The following is a 22,835-nucleotide window of genomic DNA, read 5'->3' on the forward strand; positions in this document are numbered from 1 at the left end:
AAAATTAGTAATTTTGAAATGAGAAAAAAAGACATCTTGAAAATCAGAGATGGGACAAAAATAATTAGAAAGAACTACTAAAATAATAAAACAAAGATATAAGTTTTTAAAAGACTACTAATATTAATAAACCATTAGTAAATTTGATTTAAAAGAAGGAAGGCAAGGTCTACTTCACAATATGGAAAATTAATAGAGATATTTCCCAACATATACGGAGAGTTAAAAGGAAAAGATCAGAAAGTGCTATACAAATTATTTGACAACAAAACTGAAAATCTAAATGAAATAGATAAGTAGCTATAAAAATATAAAATTCAATAATTAACAAAACAGGCAATAAATAAATTATTCAACCTCAGAAAAATAAATTGACCAAGGCATGATGGAATTGCCATATAAAAAAGAAAAACCTGTAGGTGTAAGTGGATTTATAAGTTAATTCAAACATGTAAGGAATACATTACTTTGTTACTTACATTATTTTTACAAACACGGCACTTTATCAAACTCTTTTTTATAAGTCAAATGTGGTCCTGATTCCCAAATCTTGGAGGGATGAAAGAGAGAGTGATTTTAGATCAATATCACAATGAATGTTGGTCCAAAAATATTAAATTCATTATGATCAAGTTGGCTGAAAAAACTTTTTAAAACCAAATGTGAATTAAAGGCTCTTTCATTGGGAGGAAAATGATTAGCATAATGATTGATAGTGCCACAATTACATAAGTAAAGAAAACTTTAAGTAGATAATAATACTCAGATCAAAAGCACTGGAGTTCACACCTGTTCTTTCTTCCTATATATCAAATGTATTGCAAATCATTAAGCTGTACATCTTTAGAAATCGTACTTTGCAATAATTTTAATATGCTGATTTTTTACTGTGTATCATAGATTGACTGAATGAAAAAATGAACAAAGGATTTATCAAGGGTTTTATTATATACGAAGCACTATGCTATGCACAGCAAAGGTGATAATAGTTTAATATCATTTCTACTGATGAAAGCATTTTACTTTCTAATGTTGAACTGTTTGAAAGATTTAGAGATGAGAATGACTTTAGGAGTCATTTAATTGAATCCCTTCATTTTATTTTTTATTTTAAAAAAATCCTTACCTTTCATCTTAGAATCAATACTGTGAGCAGGAGGGGCTAGGTAATGGGGGTTAAGTGACTTGCCCAGAGTCACCTAGAATCCTCTCATTTTATAGATGATTCCCAGAAAAGTTAAGTGATTTGGTCTAGCTCCCATAGTAAATTTCAGAGGAAGGATTTGAACCCAGCTCTTTTGGAATCCTGTAGAGAGCCCTAATCCATTTCACAACACTGTCTTTATAGCTAAACAAGTATTAATTATAAACTTTATTCTTTTTGATTAGTTTGAAGTCATATCACAGTGACGGAATCCAAAATAGAATCATGTAGGTTGTGGTCTTAATGCCCACAGAAATATAAAGGCAAAACAAACAGTCGTACTTTTCCACTGTTGATTCTGGGTTAGGTGGATAAAATTTGCAGCTTTCTTACTCAACTCTTGACCTACTACAGAGACCTTAAGTCATTCTTCTGCTGCCTTAGTTAACGTTAGCCCCTCCCATTAATTTGCGGACCTGATAAACTCCCCCTAATAGTGGTTTCCCAATTCTGGTATTGAAAAGGAACTCCCAGAACTTTTCTATCACAGAGACTTAAGTAGGAATGCTCCCTCCCACATATGGCACCAATAACTTGTTCTCAGCAAGCGCATATTTTAGGTATATAATCTTGCCACCTCAATACCATCTTTGAGTGTGTTCCCCTCCCAACACCTCTCTTACCTGCATGTCTGGGGTAAGTTTCTTGCCTGTGGGACCAAACATCTGTTTATATTTCTATAGTGTGGGTATATGCTTTATTTGCCCACTTACTTTGTGGCATACCAGTAAAACTCGGGATTGTATCATTAACCTGAGTACCAATTTTCTGGAAATCCGGAACCTAGGTATTTGCTTTAATCTGAGAGCACGAGGGCAAAATAAAGCAAAATACATAATCTATTTCGTACAGTAACATAAGCTAATTCTCTTGGACCAATGAGGGGAGTCAACAAACATTTATTAAAAGCCTACAATGTGCCAGGCACTGTTATAAGCGCCGAGGACCCAAAGAAAGGCAAAAAATGGTCCCTAGGCTTCTATAACTCACAGTTTAAAGCCGCTTTATAAAAGATGAACTGGAGATAATCAACAGAAGGAGGGTACTAGAAGGCAAAGTACTGGGACACTGTAGGCACATTCTATCTGCTCCTAGGGGTTTTCAGAGATGCCATGGGGTCTTTGGGATCTCTTGCGGAGGCCACACCCGGGAGCTCTCCGATGCCTCTGGTAACCTAGCAACTACTTAGATCAGCTCCACTCTTTCCCGCCTAGCTCTCTACTTAAAAAAATCACTGGATGGGCGGAGAGTAAGGGGGCGCGCCGCAGAGTCGTCCAATCAGCTTGGTGACTTAGCCGCAGGGCATGATGGGCCCAAAAGGCTGTGGCCCTGGTCTTCAGTACCATGGCGACAGCTGAGCTTGGGCCACGGGCCGATATGGCTGTTGGCTCGGCTCCGAGGCGTCCAGGAATCCGGGTGGCCTTGTTGGTGCTCGTGGCTTTGGTGCTGCCGAGGTTCTCGGCGGCCCAGAGCTACTCGCTTCCTTTCCAGCGGCTGGAGTCGTGCAACCACCTCCAGTACTTTGATATATCTTCCCTCTCCTGCGCCCACTGTGGAGCGAACCAGACGCAGGACCCTCGAGGTGAGAGCGGGAACACCCCTCTACCCCCGATTGTAAGGGGGCGGGGCGAGGGGCAGACTTGCTTTCCAGCATCTCCGGCTGCTGGAAAAGGTTTGGAGCCCCAGAAATATAATTAACTGGAGGAGGGAATGAGAATTGCTTATTCTGTTTTATTTTGCTGGGTATCCGTCAGGGTTAATAATTTTCACCGGGTTAAAAAGGAGCTGGGGGAGGGGTGCATTGGCTAATCTTGTGTTGTTTATTTTTTGTTTATTTATTTATTTATTTATTTATTGCTCCATCCGGGGTATCACTCCACCTCTCTTTGCCCAAGCAGGGTGAAGCCCACACCCTCAATCTACTGTCTTGTGTATGGTTTAAGGACCGGGAAAGGCATTTGAATTGCGGGCGGGGGTGGGGTGGGGCATATTGCATGTTCTCTAAAATAATTTAAAAACTTTAGGTTTCTCTTAAAAAGTGAAAATGCAATTGGAAAAAATAGTTCTATTGCTCGTGCAGGTTGATATTAAACATCCTCATTGTTAATTTGTTTTCAGTAGCTTCCAACTCTGTGACCCTACTTGGAGGTTTTTGGCAAAGATACTGGAATGGTTTGCCATTTTCTTCTTCAGGTCATTTGTCAGATGTTAAGCAATTAGCCCAGGGTCGCATAGCTATTAAGTGTGTAAAGCTAGATTTGAACTCAGGAAGATGAGTCTTCCTGACTTCAGCCCAGGCACTCTCTCCACTTTGCCACCCAACTGCCCTGATTTTCAAACGGGACAGTCAAAATCATCAGTCCCAGAACTGTAACTATTTCTATGTAAAATACAGTGACAGCAATATCAAGAATGCCAGGAACAATTTGTTATAATCCACCATTACAGGTATTTTGTATAACAGTATCAACTTGATTCTAAAAGAACACCTTTGTAGCCATGGTACTCCACCTCCTGATTTCCTGTCTTTTTTTCTCTATGTATTTCATACCTGAAACACCGTAGTTTATCATCTCAGCCTTATGATTTCCTTAATTTCTTTTTAAGACTCAGCACTAATTCCCCATTCTGCAAGAAACATTTCCAGATTTCTTGACTTCTCCCATCCTTTTACTCTTTAAGATTATCTTCCATTTGCAATGTATAGATTTTTTTTGTGTACATAGTTGTCAGTCTGTTTTTTCCTCTTTTGGAATATGAACTCCTTAAGGGAAGGAAGCATTTCTCTGTATTTGAAGTACTTAGTATATACAGTGCTTGGCATATGATAGATAGGTGCTTAATAACTTAATGATAAAAGGCACCTCATCTTCTCTTGACACTTTGAAGAAGTATTAGGCCCTCCTAAGATCATAGATTTAGAACTAAAAGAATCTGCAGAGATTAGAAAACTTGACTCTGCGAATTTAAGCAACTTAGGTCATAGTTGAATCCAGATCCTACAACTGTATCCATTGCTCTTTCCTTCTGTCTCAACTTTACCTTAGGCTGTCTTCTTAACACAGTAGATTGCTAGAGTAGGATCTTGGCATTATTTGCAAATATTTTACCTTGACTATAGGTTCAATGACTATTGCTATGATCAGTAGTCTAGTAGTGAATTGATATTTAATACTCATTTTAAAATTTTTACTTAAAAATTTTATAATAACTCTTACCTTCTACCTTTTGATACCCCTTCCAAGGCAGAACAGTCAGGGCTAAGCAAAAGGGGTTAAATGATTTCCCCAAGGTTACACAATTAGGAAGTGTCTGAGGCCAAATTTGAACCAAGAATCTCCCATCTCCAGGGCTGGCTCTCAATCCACTGAGCCACTTACCTTCTCTGAGACTTTTTTTTTTTTAAGATGAGACTTAGACACTCAATTCAATTTGCCCAAGGTGATTTAAAATGATTATGTAAGGATAGAAGCACTGAACTGGAAATCATATAATAATAGTACCATTAATAAGACCATAATTAGTATTATAATATATTAATTATATTAATATTATAAACACAACAATAATAACTAACTTATATAGTACTTACTATGTTCCAGGCACTGTGTTTAGTGCTTTACAATTATTTCATTTGATCTTCAGAGATCGGTGCTTATTATTCCTGCTTTATGGAAGAGGAAGGAAAGGCAAACAAAAATTAAATGACTTGTCTAGGGTCATACAGCTAGTTAAGTGTGTCTAAGGCCAGATTTGCATTATTGACTTTCTAGGCATAATTCTAGGTTGCTTTCCAGAATGCTTGGACCAGTTCACAGCTAGTAGTGGGCTTGTCCTTCCACAGGCCCTTCAGAAATGACCATTTTATGTTTTTATTGTCTTTGCTACTTATCAAAGTGGGAAAGTCTAATGCAAGGGTTGGCATCCTTTGGCTCTCCAGCCACATCTGGCTCCAACTCCCAACCGGCCAATCCCGGTAGAGCCCCAGGATGTGCCCCAGGGGGCCCTTCAGCCCCCCCCCCCCCATATTCCAGTGCCTTCCGCCTCCATCCTCCTCTTTCTGAAGGCGTGTATGGCTCTCAGGGCCAAAAAGGTTGGCTCTAATGCCTTTCATACCCAAAGAGTGCCAGACTCCTTGCCCTTTTCCCAACATGCTTAACTCTCGTCAATCCTATTTTTTTTTTATTTTGGTAATTTGGCTACCATTCCAATGCTCTTCCTCTCTTTCACTGCTACCATTTTTTTCTTAAATTTTCTTTTATTTTTTCAATTACATGTAGAAACAATTTTTGACAATTGTTTTCTGACATTTTGTGACTCAGATCCTCTCCTTCTCCCTCCTCCCCCACTGAATACTCTGATATAGCTTATACTAGTGCTTTCGTGCAATACATATTTCCATATTCCCCATGTCATGACAGAAGACACATATTACTCATACAATAAAAAAAACTTACAAAGGAAATAAGGTTAAAGACTGGGTGCTTTGATTTGCAATCAGATTGCATCAGTTCCTTCTTTGGCATTGAATAACATTTTTTATTGTGGGTCCATTGGGGTTATCACTGCTAATATTCTTTAAAAAGTTTTCTATACTCAATGTTGATTTGACTTTGACACTACTTTCTCAACTTAACTTCTTGCACTGTGGCTTCCCTCCCTACCACTCTGATGAAACTACTGTTTCAGGAGTCTATCATTATGTCCTAATTATCACAGGACTGAGTGCAGTGGGATATCTGGGACATGTTACCTCCTAGGGAAGCCTAAGATGTCATGAGCTTTTTGGCCTGTCATATGACACTGTTAGTGTTTTTCACACAAAATACTTCTCTCCAATTCCTTACCTTGCCTTTTTGTATATATGATTTTTTTTTTTACTCCAAGTATATAGATATACATTTGCCCCTATTAAATTATTATTACATTAAATCTTATTACATGAAATTACTCTGGCTTTTTGAGATCATTTTACATCTTTACTCTTTTATCCAGGATGTTTTTCTAGTCTTCCTTTTCTTATGTCATCATTTTTTATGCCTTCATCCTTATGAATGATAAAATGTGAAATAGCATAGGACCAAGATCCCAGATTTCTCTCAGAGACCTCCCTGAATAGGGCCAATCCCTGAATATGTAATATAAAGTACTTTAAAAAGGGCTTTTATAAATTAACACAGCACCTCTCTGAGCTTCTTTCTGAGGTCCCCTTAAGGTATAAATAAAAGTTTACTTTAATATTTTATTGATTGGTCACAATATTTTAATAACTACTTAACTTTTCTATTATAGGCTTTTATTTTTGTTTCAAATATTACAAAATAGTCTTTCTTTTTTTAAAGGTATTTCATGTGTATGTCTTCCTGGATTTAGGATGGTTTCTAATAATGGTGGACCTGTTATTTGTGAAAAGTGCCCAGAAAATATGGTATGGACCAATTTTTCATAACTCTGCTGTAAGAAAATGTAATAAGGATTTTTTCAACTTTTAAGAATCTTTTAATTTGTGAAAATTATTTTCTCATAGAATTAATATGTTGTCAGAATTAGCTTTGGAGGAACAATAAAAGATTTAAAATTTTGTGCACTTATATTTATTTGTGCAAACATCATGGCTAAAGTAGAAAATTTTTATTAGATTATTAAATTCTTTTTTCAGCAGGAATCTAAGCAAACAGATAAAAAACTAGAATTTTTTTTAATGGTTCTGAATCCAAATAGTATATTCTTTATTCAGAATGGTTTTAGCCTAATCTTCTATGTACATGTTTTACTTCCACAGCACTGTACTGTAACAATTGATGATTGGAGTGATAGATTTGAGTCACTGAAAGATCTTAAAGTATCTTTTTGAAAAATCAAACAACTATTAGATTATATAAATGTAGTTTAAATTGATATGTATTAAATGTGTTTTTTGTTTTAGTGTGTTTATTTGAAAATCAGTTGAGTTTACTGTAGAGTAAATCAGTTATGTTAATCATTTATTTTTCCGGAATGATTATGAAGTGAATGTTACAGTTAAATGAGTTTTTACTATATATTGCACATGCTACTTTTGAAGGTTTGAGACTAAAATTTTTATTTTCAATAAAATATACTTTGAATACTATGAAAACTATTTTTCTGTAGTTGACATCTTATTATATGGTCAAGATTTTTTACATATCTTGAAATTCCCTATTATCCAAAAGACTGGTTCTATTAAATAGCATTAGCTTTTTTTTTTTTTTAAACCCTTACCTTCCATCTTAGAATCAGTACTATATATTGTTTGTAAGGCAGAATAGTAGTAAGGGCTAGGCAATGGGGGTTATGTGACTTGCCCAGGGTCACACAGCTAGGAAGTGTCTGAGGCCAAATTTGTACCCAAGATCTCCTGTCTCGTCCTAGCTCTCAATCCACCGAGCCACTTAGCTGCCCCCTTAAATAGCATTAGTAATACGCCCAAATGGGACAAGCTATTAAGAGAAACTATGAACAGTAAGTAATTGCTGATGTTCAGTAGTGTCATACCAGTTCTTTTTCCCATTGACTGTTGAAAAGTTTCATGACATTCAAACAACTTTATGGAATTTGTAGCTGAGTTCCAGGCTTTTTAAAAACCTCCATGCTTTTTAAGAATGATATTTTCCTCAGTATTCTCTATAAACTCTATAACTATTCTCTTTAACTTGGTGATATTTTGGAGAAAGTTTCAAATTGCCTTGCCCTAATTTGTGTTGCCACCCAGTCAGTAAGCATTTATTAAGCACTTACTATAGGTCTAATACTGTGCTAAGTGATGAGGATAAAAAGACGAGGCAAAAAACAGTCCCTACTCTTAAGGGGCTAGCAGAATTCTGCATAGAGTATTTATTATTACTAGGTTTTCTATTATGTTACAAATGCTTGTTTATTTTAGGTGTTATATTTTAGTCCAAGAGAGGCAGCATTGCCTGTTGGATAGAGGATCAGTATCAGTTTCATGACCACCTGATTTCAAGCCCTGTTTTTGACCCCTAACTGTGTGCTTATTTAGGACAGGTAGATGGTATGATGGATAGAGTTCTGGGCCTGGAGACAGAAAGACTTATCCTCCCGAGTACAAATCTGACCTCAGTTACTTAGAAGCTATGTGATCTTGGGCAAGCTACTTAACTCTGTTTGTCTTAGTTTCTCTCATCTGTAAAATAAGCCAGAGAAAGAAATGGCAAACCACTCGAAAACCCCAAATGAGGTCCTGAAGAGTTGGTCATGACTGAAACAACTAAACAGCCACATGTAGTTACTTTAATCTGGACATGTCACTTAATTTCTCAGTTCCTCAGGAAACTTTTAAAGACTCTTAAGTTGCATAACAGTTGCAGATGTACATTGGTTGAGGGATTTTCTTCAGTGGGAGTCCCACTGCATCAGTGAAATCACAGGCCTGGCCCTCCCCCCTCAATAGTTCTAGTCCATCTCTTTATGAATGCTGACTGTTGATATGCAAAAGCACTGTAGAAAATGCTTTTTAAAGAAACTAGTAAATGGATTTGAGTTAGAATAACTGTTTTAGAATAAACAGTATTCTTTACTTAAAGAATACTAAAGTCAGTGATTGGTTGCACTGTTGAATTTTGATTGCACTTGTTTCCATATGCATGGAATAGGATATTCACAGGTATCTTTTACTTTATCATAGTATAAATTTGACATATCATGAAGATGAGAATGTTATCTGAATTTAAAAAATAATAATATATATATATTCATTTATATAGCACTTAATAACTTAATGTTCTTTGCAGTTTCGGCTCCTGCTTTGTTCTCTCTCTCTCAATATAGATGTGTATATGTATGTATTTATATATATATATATTATGCAATAAGCATGTTGATGAAAATATTTTAAGTTAGACTGGTTGGAAAAAGTTTTATGAAATGTGTTCTGTTACTCAGAAAGGAGTTACTGAAGATGGCTGGAATTGTATTTCTTGTCCCACTGGTCTCACTGCAGAAGGAAGATGCAGATGTCCTAGTGATCATATTTTAGGTAAGGAATAGATTCAATATAAAGCAAAACTAATGATTACACATCTACTACTCTTATATCAGTAAGCTGATCACATTTGATATTCTCTTACCAGTCTCTGCCTATGTACAGATGGTCCCCTTTGTCTAGAATATATTTCCTCCTTACTTTCCTTCTTAGAATTCCTAGTTTCCTTCAAAACCTCCTCTATTAGGTTAATATGATATGACTTATTGATGAAGTCATACTGACTTTAAGTGATCACTGCTTCTCTTCTTAAATATTCACAAGTCATACCTTTGACCATCTGTTCTAGAATTTTACCATAAATAATCCAGGCACAGAAGCCTGGATGAGTCCAAGTAAATCAAATGAAAAGGACTTGTCTAATTAAGGTAACTAGGCAATGGACAGAAGGATGGTGCTCTATTAATTACTTCCATGATGTTACTAATACTGTAGTTACTATTATTACTAAATCTGGTTCAGCTATATTAGTTGTTTATTACAAGATAGCTGAAATTCCTGTTTGGGTAAGGACAAAATATAGGTGTCTTGACAAAGAAAGAAATCAACCTATTATATTTTTTTTCTACTGTTCAAAAATAAATCAAAACACTCAAACAAACAGAAACCTTTAATGCTTTCTGGTGGTCTGCCAAGATTTTGCTTTGGGATCTGTGGTTGAAAATGACATTCTATCCATTTTATACTGCACTTGACTCTTGGGAATTGCTACAAGTTTAAAGGATCAGCAAAACCATGACTCTTCAGCAAGGAATCACAATTTTGGCTACTATTTTGACCCTAGAAATTCTTTCAAAATTGTAACTACTTAGCTTTCAGAGATTAGTGACAGATAGAGATGAGAAGAATCCCACTGTAGTAGAAGACAATGCCAGGTATCCCATATCATGTTTATGTCTAGACTGTCTACAATTTTGTCTGATTTTTTTTTAACATAGTGTAGTCATTAGAACACTAGACTTGAAGGCAAGAAAATCTAAGTTCAAACTTTGCCTCAGTCACCTCCTACCTGTGTGACCCTGGACAAGGCTTTTAATCTCTTTTAAACTCAGTTTTCCTCAACCTGCGAAAAGAGGATAACTATACCTACCTAATAGGCTTGTTGTGAAGAATGAAAAAAAAGATTTATACTGAACATTTTGCAAACTTTAAAGCACATATAAAAGCTTGCTATTATCATTATTTAAAGTAAGGTCTTAAGCACACATTTTAACACTTATTTTTAGTTTTTGTCCATGTTATCAATTTGATATTCAGTTTCCATATAGGAAAAGACATCCTTTTTAGTAGAATTTTAGAGATGAGAGAGGAATTCTAGAAGCTATCTGGCTTGACCCTTTCATTTGATAGTAAACTGCTGAGGGCCATCGAGTTCACGTCAGATGACAAGGTCACATGTGAACTCTGAAATATGCAAGGCAAGATTTACAGGAGCATGGATTCCCACCCAGGCCTCCCTGTGTGACTCTTTTCTTAACAACACTCCCTATTTAGTGATTAATAATAGCCCCAGGGAAATACAGAAGAACACTATAGGCTATTATTAGAAACCTTACAGGACCCCTACAACCTCCTAGGAAAAGCCCAACTTTTATATGTTATAATACAGAAATTCTCCTAAAGTCTCCCTATAACAAACCAGCAAATAGTGAGTTAATGTTAAAGATTTTAAAACCTTAACTTAGATCTCTCACTCCATACACAAGAGCATGCAAAAACAGACCAGAACAGTCTCCAAGTTCCCCCCTCCCAGATCCCTGATTTTTTTTTTAATACAAAAGAATAATGGATGATAAATGGAGAAATTACCCTCAAAGGCTGGCACATCCTATTTCACTGACTGGACTTCTTTCTCCACCCCATAGCCAAGGAGATAAGTAAACACACCTTGAAAAATATTGGAAGTTACTGGAGAATGAAAAAGTTGTTAGTAAAGAAGTTGTTGATAACAAAGTTGGTGTGTGGCTTTTTTCGTTATCACCAAGAAAAGACATATGTTGATTATGGAATATCAATGCCAACCCTTTATGTAATCCTAAGAAAGAAAAGGTATAAATAAAAAAGTCTGCAGATGGCATCAGGACAGCCTCTGTGAAAACCATCTGAATTGCTGACAGTCCTCATTCAATCTCACCAAAGCTGCCCTCCTCCCAAGATTCCTGTCTGTCGAAAGGTGCAGTAAACATTTATTAAGTACCTACTATATGGCAGGCACTGTGCTAAGTGCTGAGCATACAAAGGACAAAAACAACCCCTGCTCTCATGGAACTTCCAGTCTAATGGGGGAGAGACAACATGCAAACAAGGAAACACAAATAAGATATGGGCTGGTTAAAGTGGAGGTAATCAATAGAGGGATAGCAGGAAAGGATAATAAAAGGTAGTGGGGTGAGAAGGGGGGAAAGGCTTGCTTTGAATGCCAATTGGGATTTTATATTTTATCCTGGAGTTAGGAGCCACTGAAATATTGAGTCAGACTTGTGCTTTAGAAAGATCTTTTTGACAACTGAATGGAGGTTTGAGGAAAGACTTGAGGTACACAGACCTCACCCCCCAATCCCTCTAGGGCAAGCTAGGGCAGTAAATCTAGGTGTGAGATGAAGAGGGCATATACCAGGGTGATGATAGTGCAAGAAGAGTGAAGGAGAAGTAGATGAAAGATATTATGAAGGTAAAAGAATTTTAAAATTGCCCTGGTAATATTGACCATTGACTGAGTGTTATTTTAGAAGATCAAGATGGACTTAAAACTGGAAATTGGCTAATTATCTAAACCTGTGGGAAAACTTAGTACAGCTATTTTTCAATAGTCATTTGAACTTTAATCATTTTTAATAAGGCATTGATTTATAATTAAACATAGTTGGTTATTCTTAATGGGATATCATACAGGGTAGACATGTTTACACATCAATCAACTAATAGAAATGAAGGAAATTTATTCAAATTTAGCAATCTGTTAATTCATTCCTTATTATTAATATTGTATATTACAGAGTTGTGTAGGCCTAAGGAAACATTAAAAGTAGAAAAAATTTTTATGATTATTTTTGTTTATTTGCATGTCTGGCCCCTAAATTTCTACAGAATTTCTAATAGAAATACAACATATAAAAAACCCTAAAGAAATACTTAAATACATTTGTGAGAATAGAAATATTTTAGTCAACTATGTAGTCTGTATACCTATAAAAGCCTATTCCTTTCATTGGAGAGTAATTGCAAATAAGTATTACCATGCTTTTTAAATAAAGAAAAGACATTTGTTATTTGTGAAATATATCATGTTTAAATATTTCACTTTAATTTTGTTTTAAAATTATTTAGTGGAACGAGATACTAATGGAAAGTTGTTTTCTGAAGCAACTTGTACACTTTGTGATGGAAGTGAAAACTCTTTCTCAGCAGCAGATATATTTAGAAATAGGTAAGCTACATGATGGAAGCTTTTAAATTTGCATATAAATTTGATTAAATTGAGATTACTCATATCTTACATTTTACTAATTTTGTATTTTTGTGTTCTTTTGTATGTATCTAATTTTCTCTTTAATAGACCTTTCAGTATGTAAAAGAAGCATTTTTATTGTTTGATTTTGATTCTATTTGTACATCTTTTTTAAGATGCAAAAGGACATGTTCCCAAGTTCAGCTTCCCATATGACTTAAGCCTGAGATAGAGGCTCTTCATTATATAACACCCTTGTTTTTTAACAGTGACCAGCCCAACTTCTTGAACTGCCTCCTGATTCTTATTCTAATTTTTCTCTCAGTCCCTTGGCATTCATTTCCTCTTATTTTGGGCACTGGCTGTCCCTATCTCAAGTTAGGAAAGTATGTTTGGAAGGGAATTTCTTTTTAGGTTTAGGTACTCTTGTTTTTTTTTTTTTTGTGAGAGATACTTAACCTGGATTCTGCAAACTTTTTAGAAATTTTATTTTGATAACTATATTCCATTATAATTGGTTTTCTTTAAATGTTATGCATTTTATGCTCTTTAAAATATTATTCTGTTTCTTGTCAATTCTGGGAGGGGAGAGAGAAGAGGGGAATAGGGGAGGGAGACAATATGAATCTTGTAACCATGGTGAAAAAATGCCAAAGGAATCTATGAAGCAAAAAAGGTTAAGAACTTCAGCTTTAATAGAAAGTAACATAGAAAAGGGATAACTGCAGTAGACTAAGTCCTAAAAACATATAAGATTTAATCTTGGAGTATTTGATCATTGGTTTTTAAAAAATAATTTAAATGATTGATTTACCTAACATGCTACCCATTCCACACTATCTCACATAGCACTGTGTAATTTTCACGAGGATATGTTGGCTTCAGATCAAAATTTTAAATTTACTTTTATTTAAGATATAGTAATTACTGACTTGAGCTGGTTTATATTTATCATTTAGAAAAGTGACCCTGACATTCATGCCTGTATCATTTATGAATATACTTAACATTTTTTTGGTGTGGATTTTATTGCACAGGTGTGTCAGATGTGAACCAACATTCATCAATACAACAAAGTCCTGTACATGTTCAGAGCGAGCTATTTTAGTAAGAAAAAAATTAATAAAATGCATTGTTTTATTAAATAATTTATACTTTACTGGTAACTGGAATTTTCTTTTTTTTTTTTTTTTTGATAAAGACAGGTGGATTATGTTTCAGCAGTATAGGGAATTTTTTTCCACAAGCAGTTACAACTTGGCGTTATGGACAGTTTGTAAGTGTTTTAATTTTTTCTTCTGATAGTATTAAACTTCTTCGATTTCTATTTATATATAAACTTCTTCAAATTCTATTTATTTTGTTTAACTTAGTTTAAAGCTGGGCTTAATATCTAAGGATATTAGAATTAAATAGCTTGTAATCACTATAATTTTGGGCTGTTCTTTTATATCCTGCTTTTTATTTTTATTTTATTCCTTTAAATATGTACATATTTAAATCACTTAACATTCTTTTGATTGCTAAAGCTTAAAATATAATTTTATCTTAAAGAGGTTTGTTTTAAAATCTCATGTTTCTAAATTTATTTTTTAAGGTTTCTAATGCTTTGTTTTTTGTACCATGATCATTTAATATATTACATCCTGTCCTTTGTTACAAAGAAAAATACCTTAAAAAGCCTATGAACAGAATGACTAGCAGCATATAGAACATTCAATGTCCATAGGCCCTGATCTCTCCACTAAAATGATGGCCATACTTTTATGATAGAAATAGAAAAGTGAATGAGAACAGCATTAAAAAGCAGATAAGCACAGGTTAATGATAATGACCAATCTTAATTGCAGAATACAGAGGTATACAGTCTTTCTCTTAATGGAGAGTACAAGGAAAAGGATTTAGTCCTGGTTGAATAGATTCAAATAGTTCAGCATCAGCTTAGAAGTGTAAGAAGGAAAATTTAGGTAATTATAGATATATATTGAAATATGTGGCCGCCAGGAATCAACAATTCAGGTTGATTCCGTAATTAAATCAGACCCAAGTCAGCATCGAGTTGAAGAGTTTATTTACAATCAGGTAGGTAAAAAGTAGGAATAAAGAGAAAGGGAGAGGCTAGTCCAGGCCAAAGGCCTGGATGGAGAGAGAAGGTTAAGGGACTAAATAAATGAAGCTGTAAGCCACAAGGCCCAACAGCCAGATAGGCAGAGTTTAGAATTGGCCCAGCTAGGCCAAGGAAGTCAGCCTAACTTACCCACGTGACAATACAGAGTGTAATCTGTCTGTGGTCTCAGGAGATGCTTCTGCTCCCAGTTCCTGCCCCACAGGAAGTTCACTAACTTACTTAAAGAGATCGTGTCTTTCATCACTTCCTGTGGTCCACCTCTAATTCAAATGGACAAATGGCAGTTTCTACATTGATTTGGGCTGCCCAAAGGGCAGTCCCTTATTCTTGATTTGTTACTTATTGTCACGTGTGGGTAACTCGTCTCCCCTCCCCACTATGGGAGGTTAGGATTACATCATTTCTACGCCTAGGATGGGTAGATTTTTGACTATTAATGGGCTCGAGCTAATTCCATTTACACAATCCCCCCTGATGATCATATTGGGTGCCTAGTCACCCCAAGTAATCATGTTACACAAACATCTTTTACCACAAAGGTCTTCTAACTACAATAGTTAGAGATAAGAGGGAAATGGAAAAGAGAGAAAGCAAAACCAATGTTTTGCTAAGCGCATTGACAAAAAAACCAATTGGGGGCAGCCCCCTATTGGCATATCATGTACAATTAAAGTAGCTGTTCAAAACCCATCAGTCCATTCATTAGTACCCAAAGTTCATTCTGGATCGCTTAATGCAACAAACCCCATCAGTTCAATCAATTGTAACCCAAAGTTCATTCTGGATCTCTTGGTTAAACGTAGGTTCTTCAGGCATCTCTCTGCAAACAGTTCATTCTCTGGATTAAGGAATCAGCAAGTTTCTTTCCCTGAGAATTTTTCTCAAACAAAACAAAAATTAAATCTTGGATATAATAAAATACGATTAATCTTGGATTTTATAAAAATACAGAAGGATCTGCTCCTGGCCTTGGACTATTTAATATTTTTATCAAAGGCATGGATAAAGACAAACATGGCATACTTCTTAAATCTGCTAATGATCCAAAGAAGAGTAAGAGTGGTTAAGAAGATCCCAAAAGATCCTGATGGTCTAGAAACAGTTAAGCTGAATCTAATCAGATGGCATTTAATGGGGATAAAAGTAATGTCCTTTTTATTTGGTTTCAAACTTGTTTTCAAACAATCAGCTTCAGAAGTATGAAATGGGAAATGAATGGTTGGAAAATAATCTGAAAAATAGTTGGCAGTTTTGTGAGCCATGAGTTCAATAAGTCTTCAGAGTGATATGGCAGCCAAAAAAAAGTTAAAGTCATCTTAAATTACCTTTAAAGAAGTTTTGATTCCAGCAATACTAAAGTGACAATACAATTGACTGCTCTGGTCAGAGCACATCTGGACTAGTAACAATCAACTAACTGTTCAGTTCTAGGCTTCCCAGTTTTCAAAGGATATTGATAAGCTAGACAGCCTCAAGAGGAGCACAGCTAGTATGTTGAAGGGCTTGACTGCACAGATAGTATTAGTATCATTTAGTTTGAAAAAGAGAAAGATCATGATAGCTGACTTTAAGTACTTGAAACTGTTATGTAGAAAGGAAATAAAGGCTTCTTCTGCTTGGCACCAGAGGCAGAACCATGAACATTAGGTAGAAGTTGCAAAGAGGTTAATTAAAGATATATTTGATATCTTTATATCATAATCCTGAGAAAAACTCCTAATCAGTTATACAAATTAGAATGAGTTGCCTCAGGAGAAAGAGGAATCCCCAGGAAGTGGTATTCAGATAGAGGTGGCTATTTGTTGGTTGTGTTATACTAGAGATTCTTTTCAGGCAGATGGCCCCTGAGGTCTTTTCCAATTCTAAAATTCTCTGATTTTTTTTTTACCTTTTTTTTTTATTTTAAACCCTTAACTTCTGTGTATTGACTTATAGGTGGAAGAGTGGTAAGGGTAGGCAATGGGGGTCAAGTGACTTGCCCAGGGTCACACAGCTGGGAAGTGTCTGAGGCCGGATTTGAACCTAGGACCTCCCATCTCTAGGCCTGGCTCTCAATCCACTGAGCTACCCAGCTGCCCCCAATTCTCTGATTTTTAAATGTAATGCCATGTTCACTCCACATCAGCAGGTAGTTCATCCTTTTCATCTACTAGTACCACCACTCTGTGAGCTTCAATTCCAGAAGTTTCTTGTTACAGAATTTTGTGGGGAATCAAAGTCAAACTTATTGTCCTAAAAGTTGTAGTCTTTTCTGTTCCCTATTTTGAAAATGGATGCAACATCTGCTACTCTGTCCATCAACCACAATCTTTGAAAATACTATTATTTAGTCCAGTATTCTTCTCCTTTGATTCTTTCAGGCATAAGGAAGTAGTTAATTTGACCCAGAAGATGCTGTCTTACTATTTCTTTGTTTATCTTATGTATCAGTTCTTTGTTAGTCTTTCTTGTTCTGTCCTTTGTTGTACATGTCTAATTCTTCTTGGCAAGAAAACAATTATCATCCCCATCCCATCTACCTCTAACAATGATCTTATCCCTTATTGTTCATCTTCTTTAACCCAAAATTTCAGTTCCAGCATTTCTTGTGCTTGATAGGACTACAACAGCCTCACTCCTGGTGTCCCAGCCCCTGTTTCTTGGTAGCTGCCTGTATTACTGCTTCAGCTCTCCTTGTTCCAACTGGCTTCTCTGGGCCTCCCTGTCTATAACTTAATGCATTTACATATTAATCTAGATCCGGATTCCACCTTGAATCTAGCTCTGGCCAATGATCACTCAGACTCCTTCTTGAACTGTTCTACTATCTGCTAAAGTAGGAGTCTGCAACCTTTTTGGCTGTGAGAGCTATAAACGCCACATTTTTTAAAATGTAATTTCATGAGAGCCGCACAGTGCTCACAGTGCCCTCTCCTGTAACAGCGCCTGAAAAAAAAATTGACTTTATGGCTCCTGCAGAAAAAGCCATATGTTGCTGACCCCTGTGCTAAAGAGTTAACTACATAACCAATTGTTTGTTAGCCAGTGCCATTTGTTGTCTGTATTCTAATTTACTCAAGAGACATGTCCCTGCCTCTTAAAGGGATTATAGGTAATTTTTACAATGCCCAGTGGGAGAATTTGTTTTACCTGGCTATGCATATTTATTACAAGAATTAAAAAAAATTTCAATAAGCAAAGACGTGAAAGAGAGAAAAGTTCGTTTTGTTAATTGAAGAAAGAAATAAAATTCTAGGACTAGAAAGGTGGAGGGAAAAGCATGTCAAAATTTTTTATTTGTCCTTTGTTATCTATGACTGCATTTAGCTAGCAAGGAAGAAATCAATTAGTCAAAGACTGACAGTTCTCAAATTCTAAATCAAACAAAACAATAACAAAAAACTTTGCTGCCATCAGCTACCCTCACTATGCTCAATTCATGCTAAGTTTTAGCATTCTTGACACTATTACAGGGCTATACCACAATTTTGTATTCGTCCTCAATTGCCTGCCTTTTCATCCCATATTTTGTACGTTGTTAACTTAGAAAAAACGCAGAACTATTAAATAGTCATAAAACCACTCTTTAATCAAGGGAAAGGGGGATTAGGGCTACTTGGCCTCTTTTGCAGAGCTGCACCTTGTGCAGAGTCCAAGAATTGAACACTGCTTTGCTCTGATCCCTAACCCCCCCTGGGAGTGACACCGTGGTAGATGAAGACTCCAAGGAACAAAGGAAATTGGGGAACTTATATACTATTTGGGAAGATCCTGGGGCTGGGAAAGATGATTGACATTGTACTGGTAAGGATGGGATTTACAATCTAGCTTGGGAAAGGAATCATAGCTAGAGGCTAGGGTGTAAGGGAAGGGGCTGCTTACTCAATGGATCCTAAAGGATGGTCCCTGCCCAGGTGTGTCTTCCTGGGAAGGGTCTCTGATACAATGGGGAAGACTACCTAAGACAAAAGGGTATTTAGCATTTACCCTAGGGTCCATTATTCAGTCTGCTACAGCTAGCCTGAAATTCCCTTCAGGGTGGATTCTCACAGGAGAACAGGGAACAAGCACAAGCTTTGGGGGTCTCCAACCTACAAGCTATTTCTAAACTTGGGGTTCATCATATCTCACTAAGCCACAAGTTTGGGGTCTCTAGATTCCATGTCGACAACATATCTTTTAGAAATCTGAGTTAGTTTCTGAGTTCTCTGTTTATATGTTATCAGCCTCTTAGGACAACTCACATTTTTGTTCCTTTTGAAGTTGTTTCTCTTTGTGTCATAGCCATTTCATTCATGATAATTTTCTAACTATCCTGAGTTGACTTTGCAGGAGAATTTTAGTCCTTTCTTCAGAAAGAACATTACTTTTATTTTAATCATATGTGATGAGAATCCATCACTATGGAATTGCTAGTACATTTTTTCCCTTTCGTGACATTTAGAAAAATCTTCTGTTTTCAACTACATGTAGTTAGACATTAGTAATTGGTAAAGTGGGGCAGCTAGGTGTCTCATTGAATAGAGCCAGGCCTGGAGTTAAATCTGGCCTCAGATATTTCCTAGCTCTGTGACTGTGGGCAAGTCACTTAATTCCATTTGCTTAGCCCTTGCCCTTCTCTCTTAGAGTTGTTACTAGGACAGAATGTAAGGATTTAAAAAAAAAATTGGTAAAGCCCTAGGATATAGATAAACTATGTGAAGGTTCATACCAATTCTATTCAGTTTCAATTAAGGCTGTAGTTTTCCTTCAGAGAATTTGAAATGACACAATAAGCCCTCAGGGTCTTTGTTGTCCAGAAACTAATGTCTGCTGTATATCTCTTCCATGTGAATGAGCTGCTAGCACTTCAAATTCAGCATGCCCTAAAATTAAATTATTATTCCCCCCCCTTTAGACTGATTTTCCTCCAAATTCCCTCAATTTTTTTTGACAAATAGCAACCTCCCAGTCCTCCAAGCTTAAAACCTTGGAGTACTCTGACTCTTCCTTTCCTTCCCATTAATATTCATTCATGTGGCAAGTTCTGCTAAGTCTATTTCTCTAGTGTTTTTTTATGTGTGTCATTTCTCCCTTCCCAAGGGAAATCTTTGTCACTTCTGAACTAGACTGTTGTTATAGTCTCCTTGATTTTCTTGTCTCTAATATTCCCCCTCTCTACATATTCTTCATTGAACTGACAAATTGTCTTCTTAAGGCACATATGACTTCTCAGCATGAAAATAAACTGTACTTTTCTCTGGGACCAAATACAAAGTTCTAAGCCCAATATTTCAAGACTTGCACGTCTGGCTATAACCTACCTTTATGAAATTAATTAATATTGTTTCTTTCCAACCACTTCTTATGTTTTAGCCAAATTAGATAGCTTTTCCTTAAACTGGATTTCGTTCCTTCTACCTTTGAGTATTCCTGTAGATGATTCCCTCATGTCTGAAATATAGTCCATCTTCATCTATGCCTTTCAGATTCTTTATTCAGTGCTCAAGTGAGGTCTCCACTATATAACCTTTTCTCCTCTAATATATTCCTATAGCACATTGTCCCATTAGTTCTTTGGTCCATTTACTCCCTCTCTTTGTATTATAGTTATCAGTGTATATTTAGTATCCCCTTCAGTTAGTAATCATTTATTAAGTGCCTGCTGCATGCCATGCACTTTGCTAGGTGCTGGGAATGCCACAAATAAAAAAAAGAAAAGATAGTCCCTGCCTTCAAGGAGCTTGTAATCCAATGGGGAAGACAACACCCAAAAATGGAGGAATACAGCCGGGTGAGAAATGAAGAGCTTGCTGGCCTGAGTACCCTTCTTAAATGGAACTTCTGAAAAGAGGTCTCTTCTTTACTCTTTCTGGTTGGAGAAAAGGGCCCCTGGTGTAATAGGTCCTAGTGATGTATGAATTCCAGGATAAAAGTGATCTGAGAATGAAGAGGTTCTTGGGGGCATGATAGCAAAGGCCTCTGAAGAATGCAGTTGGGTAGGAAATAAAACCTTTGAATAATATGATTTCTTAAAGGCTGGAAATATCCTGTTCCCCAAGGCTGTGCCCTCATGTAGTAGATATCTATAAATACTTGTTGATTTGAATTTGAATTTCTTTGAATGTCTTTTTAGAGTTGAGATTTACTGTATGATAGTGTTGCGTGATAGTGTTATCTAATATTTAGGACACAGGACTTATACAGAAACCCTAAGATTGGATTCTAGCATTTTATTACATGAAGGAAAATATTATCTAATTATCCTTGGAATTAATTTTTCACTAAATGAAAAAATGGTGTTACTCCTGTATACTTTAAGAAGAACTAATTCTTTTAGATTGAAGAAGCTTCCATTTTAATTTTTAAACAAAAATTCATCTTTTGTTATTTACAGGGTGCATCACTTAATTCTGAGTGGCTTTCAAAACATTTGCAATCAGTAGCAGCTGCTTGTTTGGTGAGTTCAGTTTTTTAAAATGTATTATTAAATGTTGAAAATTATATCACTTTTTTCATGAAAAATAATACTTTTTTGTTCTGAACAGATGAATAGTTTCTGATTTGTTGATAGAAAACATAAGAAAAATATTGCTTAATATCTACATATTATCTAAAACATAATTCAACTGGGTTTGAGTTTTTAAGAGAATAAGATAATTTGTTTTATGATTTGGATTTAAACATACATAATTCCAACTAAAATTAACATGATTTTCAAGCAAATTAATACCAAAATTTAAAAAATATGACTATTTAAAACATTATATTTAAATGTTTAAAATGTATATAAGCAAGCTTTTGTTTAGTTTTAGTTTTTATTATTTTTTTAAATTGTTAAAATAGGATTAGAGATTAAACCTAAGATTTCATTGATAAAGACAATTCCCAGATGAGAAAACTCACGTTACCAATTCACATTGGTACTTTCTTGGTTATAGACTGAGAGAATATTGTACAGCACTTTGAGGTTAAGTGACTTGTCTGAGGCACACAATCACTGTGTGTCAGAAGCAGGATTTATACCTCCTATTTTTCAGAGTTGGAGGCCTGATCTCTCTCCACCATAATAAGCTCCCTCTTAAACATTTTTGAATTGTTTAATAATTATTTTCAGAGACATAGAGAAACATACTTATAGCTTGGTAGAATGCTAGGCTTGGTGGCAGGAAGATAAGAATTCAGATTCTGCCTTTGTCCCTGTAATCCTGGTTAAGTCACATAGGTTTTTCTCTTAAGTAAGGCCATAGAACCCATCTACTAACATAGGTGGATTGTGATTTACATTGCTAAGGTTTCCATACCAAGAGTTCTGCATGTTGATCAAACCCTTTATTTAGATCTTTTATGTAGTCTAAATATAGACTATTTTTACTGATTTGTTGATCATCAATGTAGGTACTCCATTAATTGATATAAATTATAACCCATCTAGTTCCTCATCCTTTCTCATTCTGTCATATTCTTCACATTATTTTCCCCTACAAATACTGTAACGAGAAACTGCTCAAGTAAAGGTCTTCCTCTTCTTCTTCTTTTTTAATATATCAGGGACTACAGCGTTCTTAGTATATGGCAGACTCATTTGTTGTTCTAGTGACACATACCTTCAATAACTTATCAATATTGTATTGATTGCATCAATACTATTCATTTATTAGTTCTCTGATTCATCTTCTTTATTATCCTTTAAGTTATTTGAAATTTTAATTTTTCCCAAATTGTGAGGTTCCATAACTTTACCAAGTGTTAAAGAAATTAAGTTTTGAAAATAAGGAGTCATTGGAGACCTTTAAAACACTATGCAGTTTTAAAAAATAAGTTCAGTTAAACTTTTAAGTTTTTACTCTGTGCTAGATACTGTATTAAATATTGGAGATAAAAAAGACCCCCAAAAGTTATAATCCTTGACTTCAAAGAGCTCACATTCCACATTTGTTTAGGGAGATTAGGGAAGTCTTCAAGTAGAAGATGGCAGCTGAGTTGTGCTTTGGGAATTCTAGAAAGGAGAGAGAGAGAGAGAGAGAGAGAGAGAGAGAGAGAGAGAGAGAGAGAGAGAGAGAGAGAGAGAGAG

The 22,835-nt window shown here is 35.6% G+C and overlaps 1 protein-coding gene across 1 annotated transcript in view; it reads left to right on the forward strand.

Moving 5' to 3' along the window:
• The first annotated feature begins 2,548 nt into the window (after positions 1 to 2,548).
• TMEM67 (transmembrane protein 67) overlaps positions 2,549 to 22,835 on the forward strand; it is a 65,624-nt gene continuing 45,337 nt past the window's right edge. Inside the window, exons 1-7 of the mRNA XM_044658193.1 lie at positions 2,549 to 2,786; positions 6,547 to 6,632; positions 9,128 to 9,221; positions 12,555 to 12,654; positions 13,713 to 13,782; positions 13,877 to 13,951; positions 21,159 to 21,221. Of these exons, the coding sequence (XP_044514128.1) occupies positions 2,549 to 2,786; positions 6,547 to 6,632; positions 9,128 to 9,221; positions 12,555 to 12,654; positions 13,713 to 13,782; positions 13,877 to 13,951; positions 21,159 to 21,221 (726 nt within the window). The remainder of the gene's footprint in view (positions 2,787 to 6,546; positions 6,633 to 9,127; positions 9,222 to 12,554; positions 12,655 to 13,712; positions 13,783 to 13,876; positions 13,952 to 21,158; positions 21,222 to 22,835) is intronic.

This window comes from Gracilinanus agilis, chromosome 1 (genome assembly GCF_016433145.1).
Source record: "Gracilinanus agilis isolate LMUSP501 chromosome 1, AgileGrace, whole genome shotgun sequence".
Classification (NCBI taxonomy): Eukaryota; Metazoa; Chordata; class Mammalia; order Didelphimorphia; family Didelphidae; genus Gracilinanus; species Gracilinanus agilis.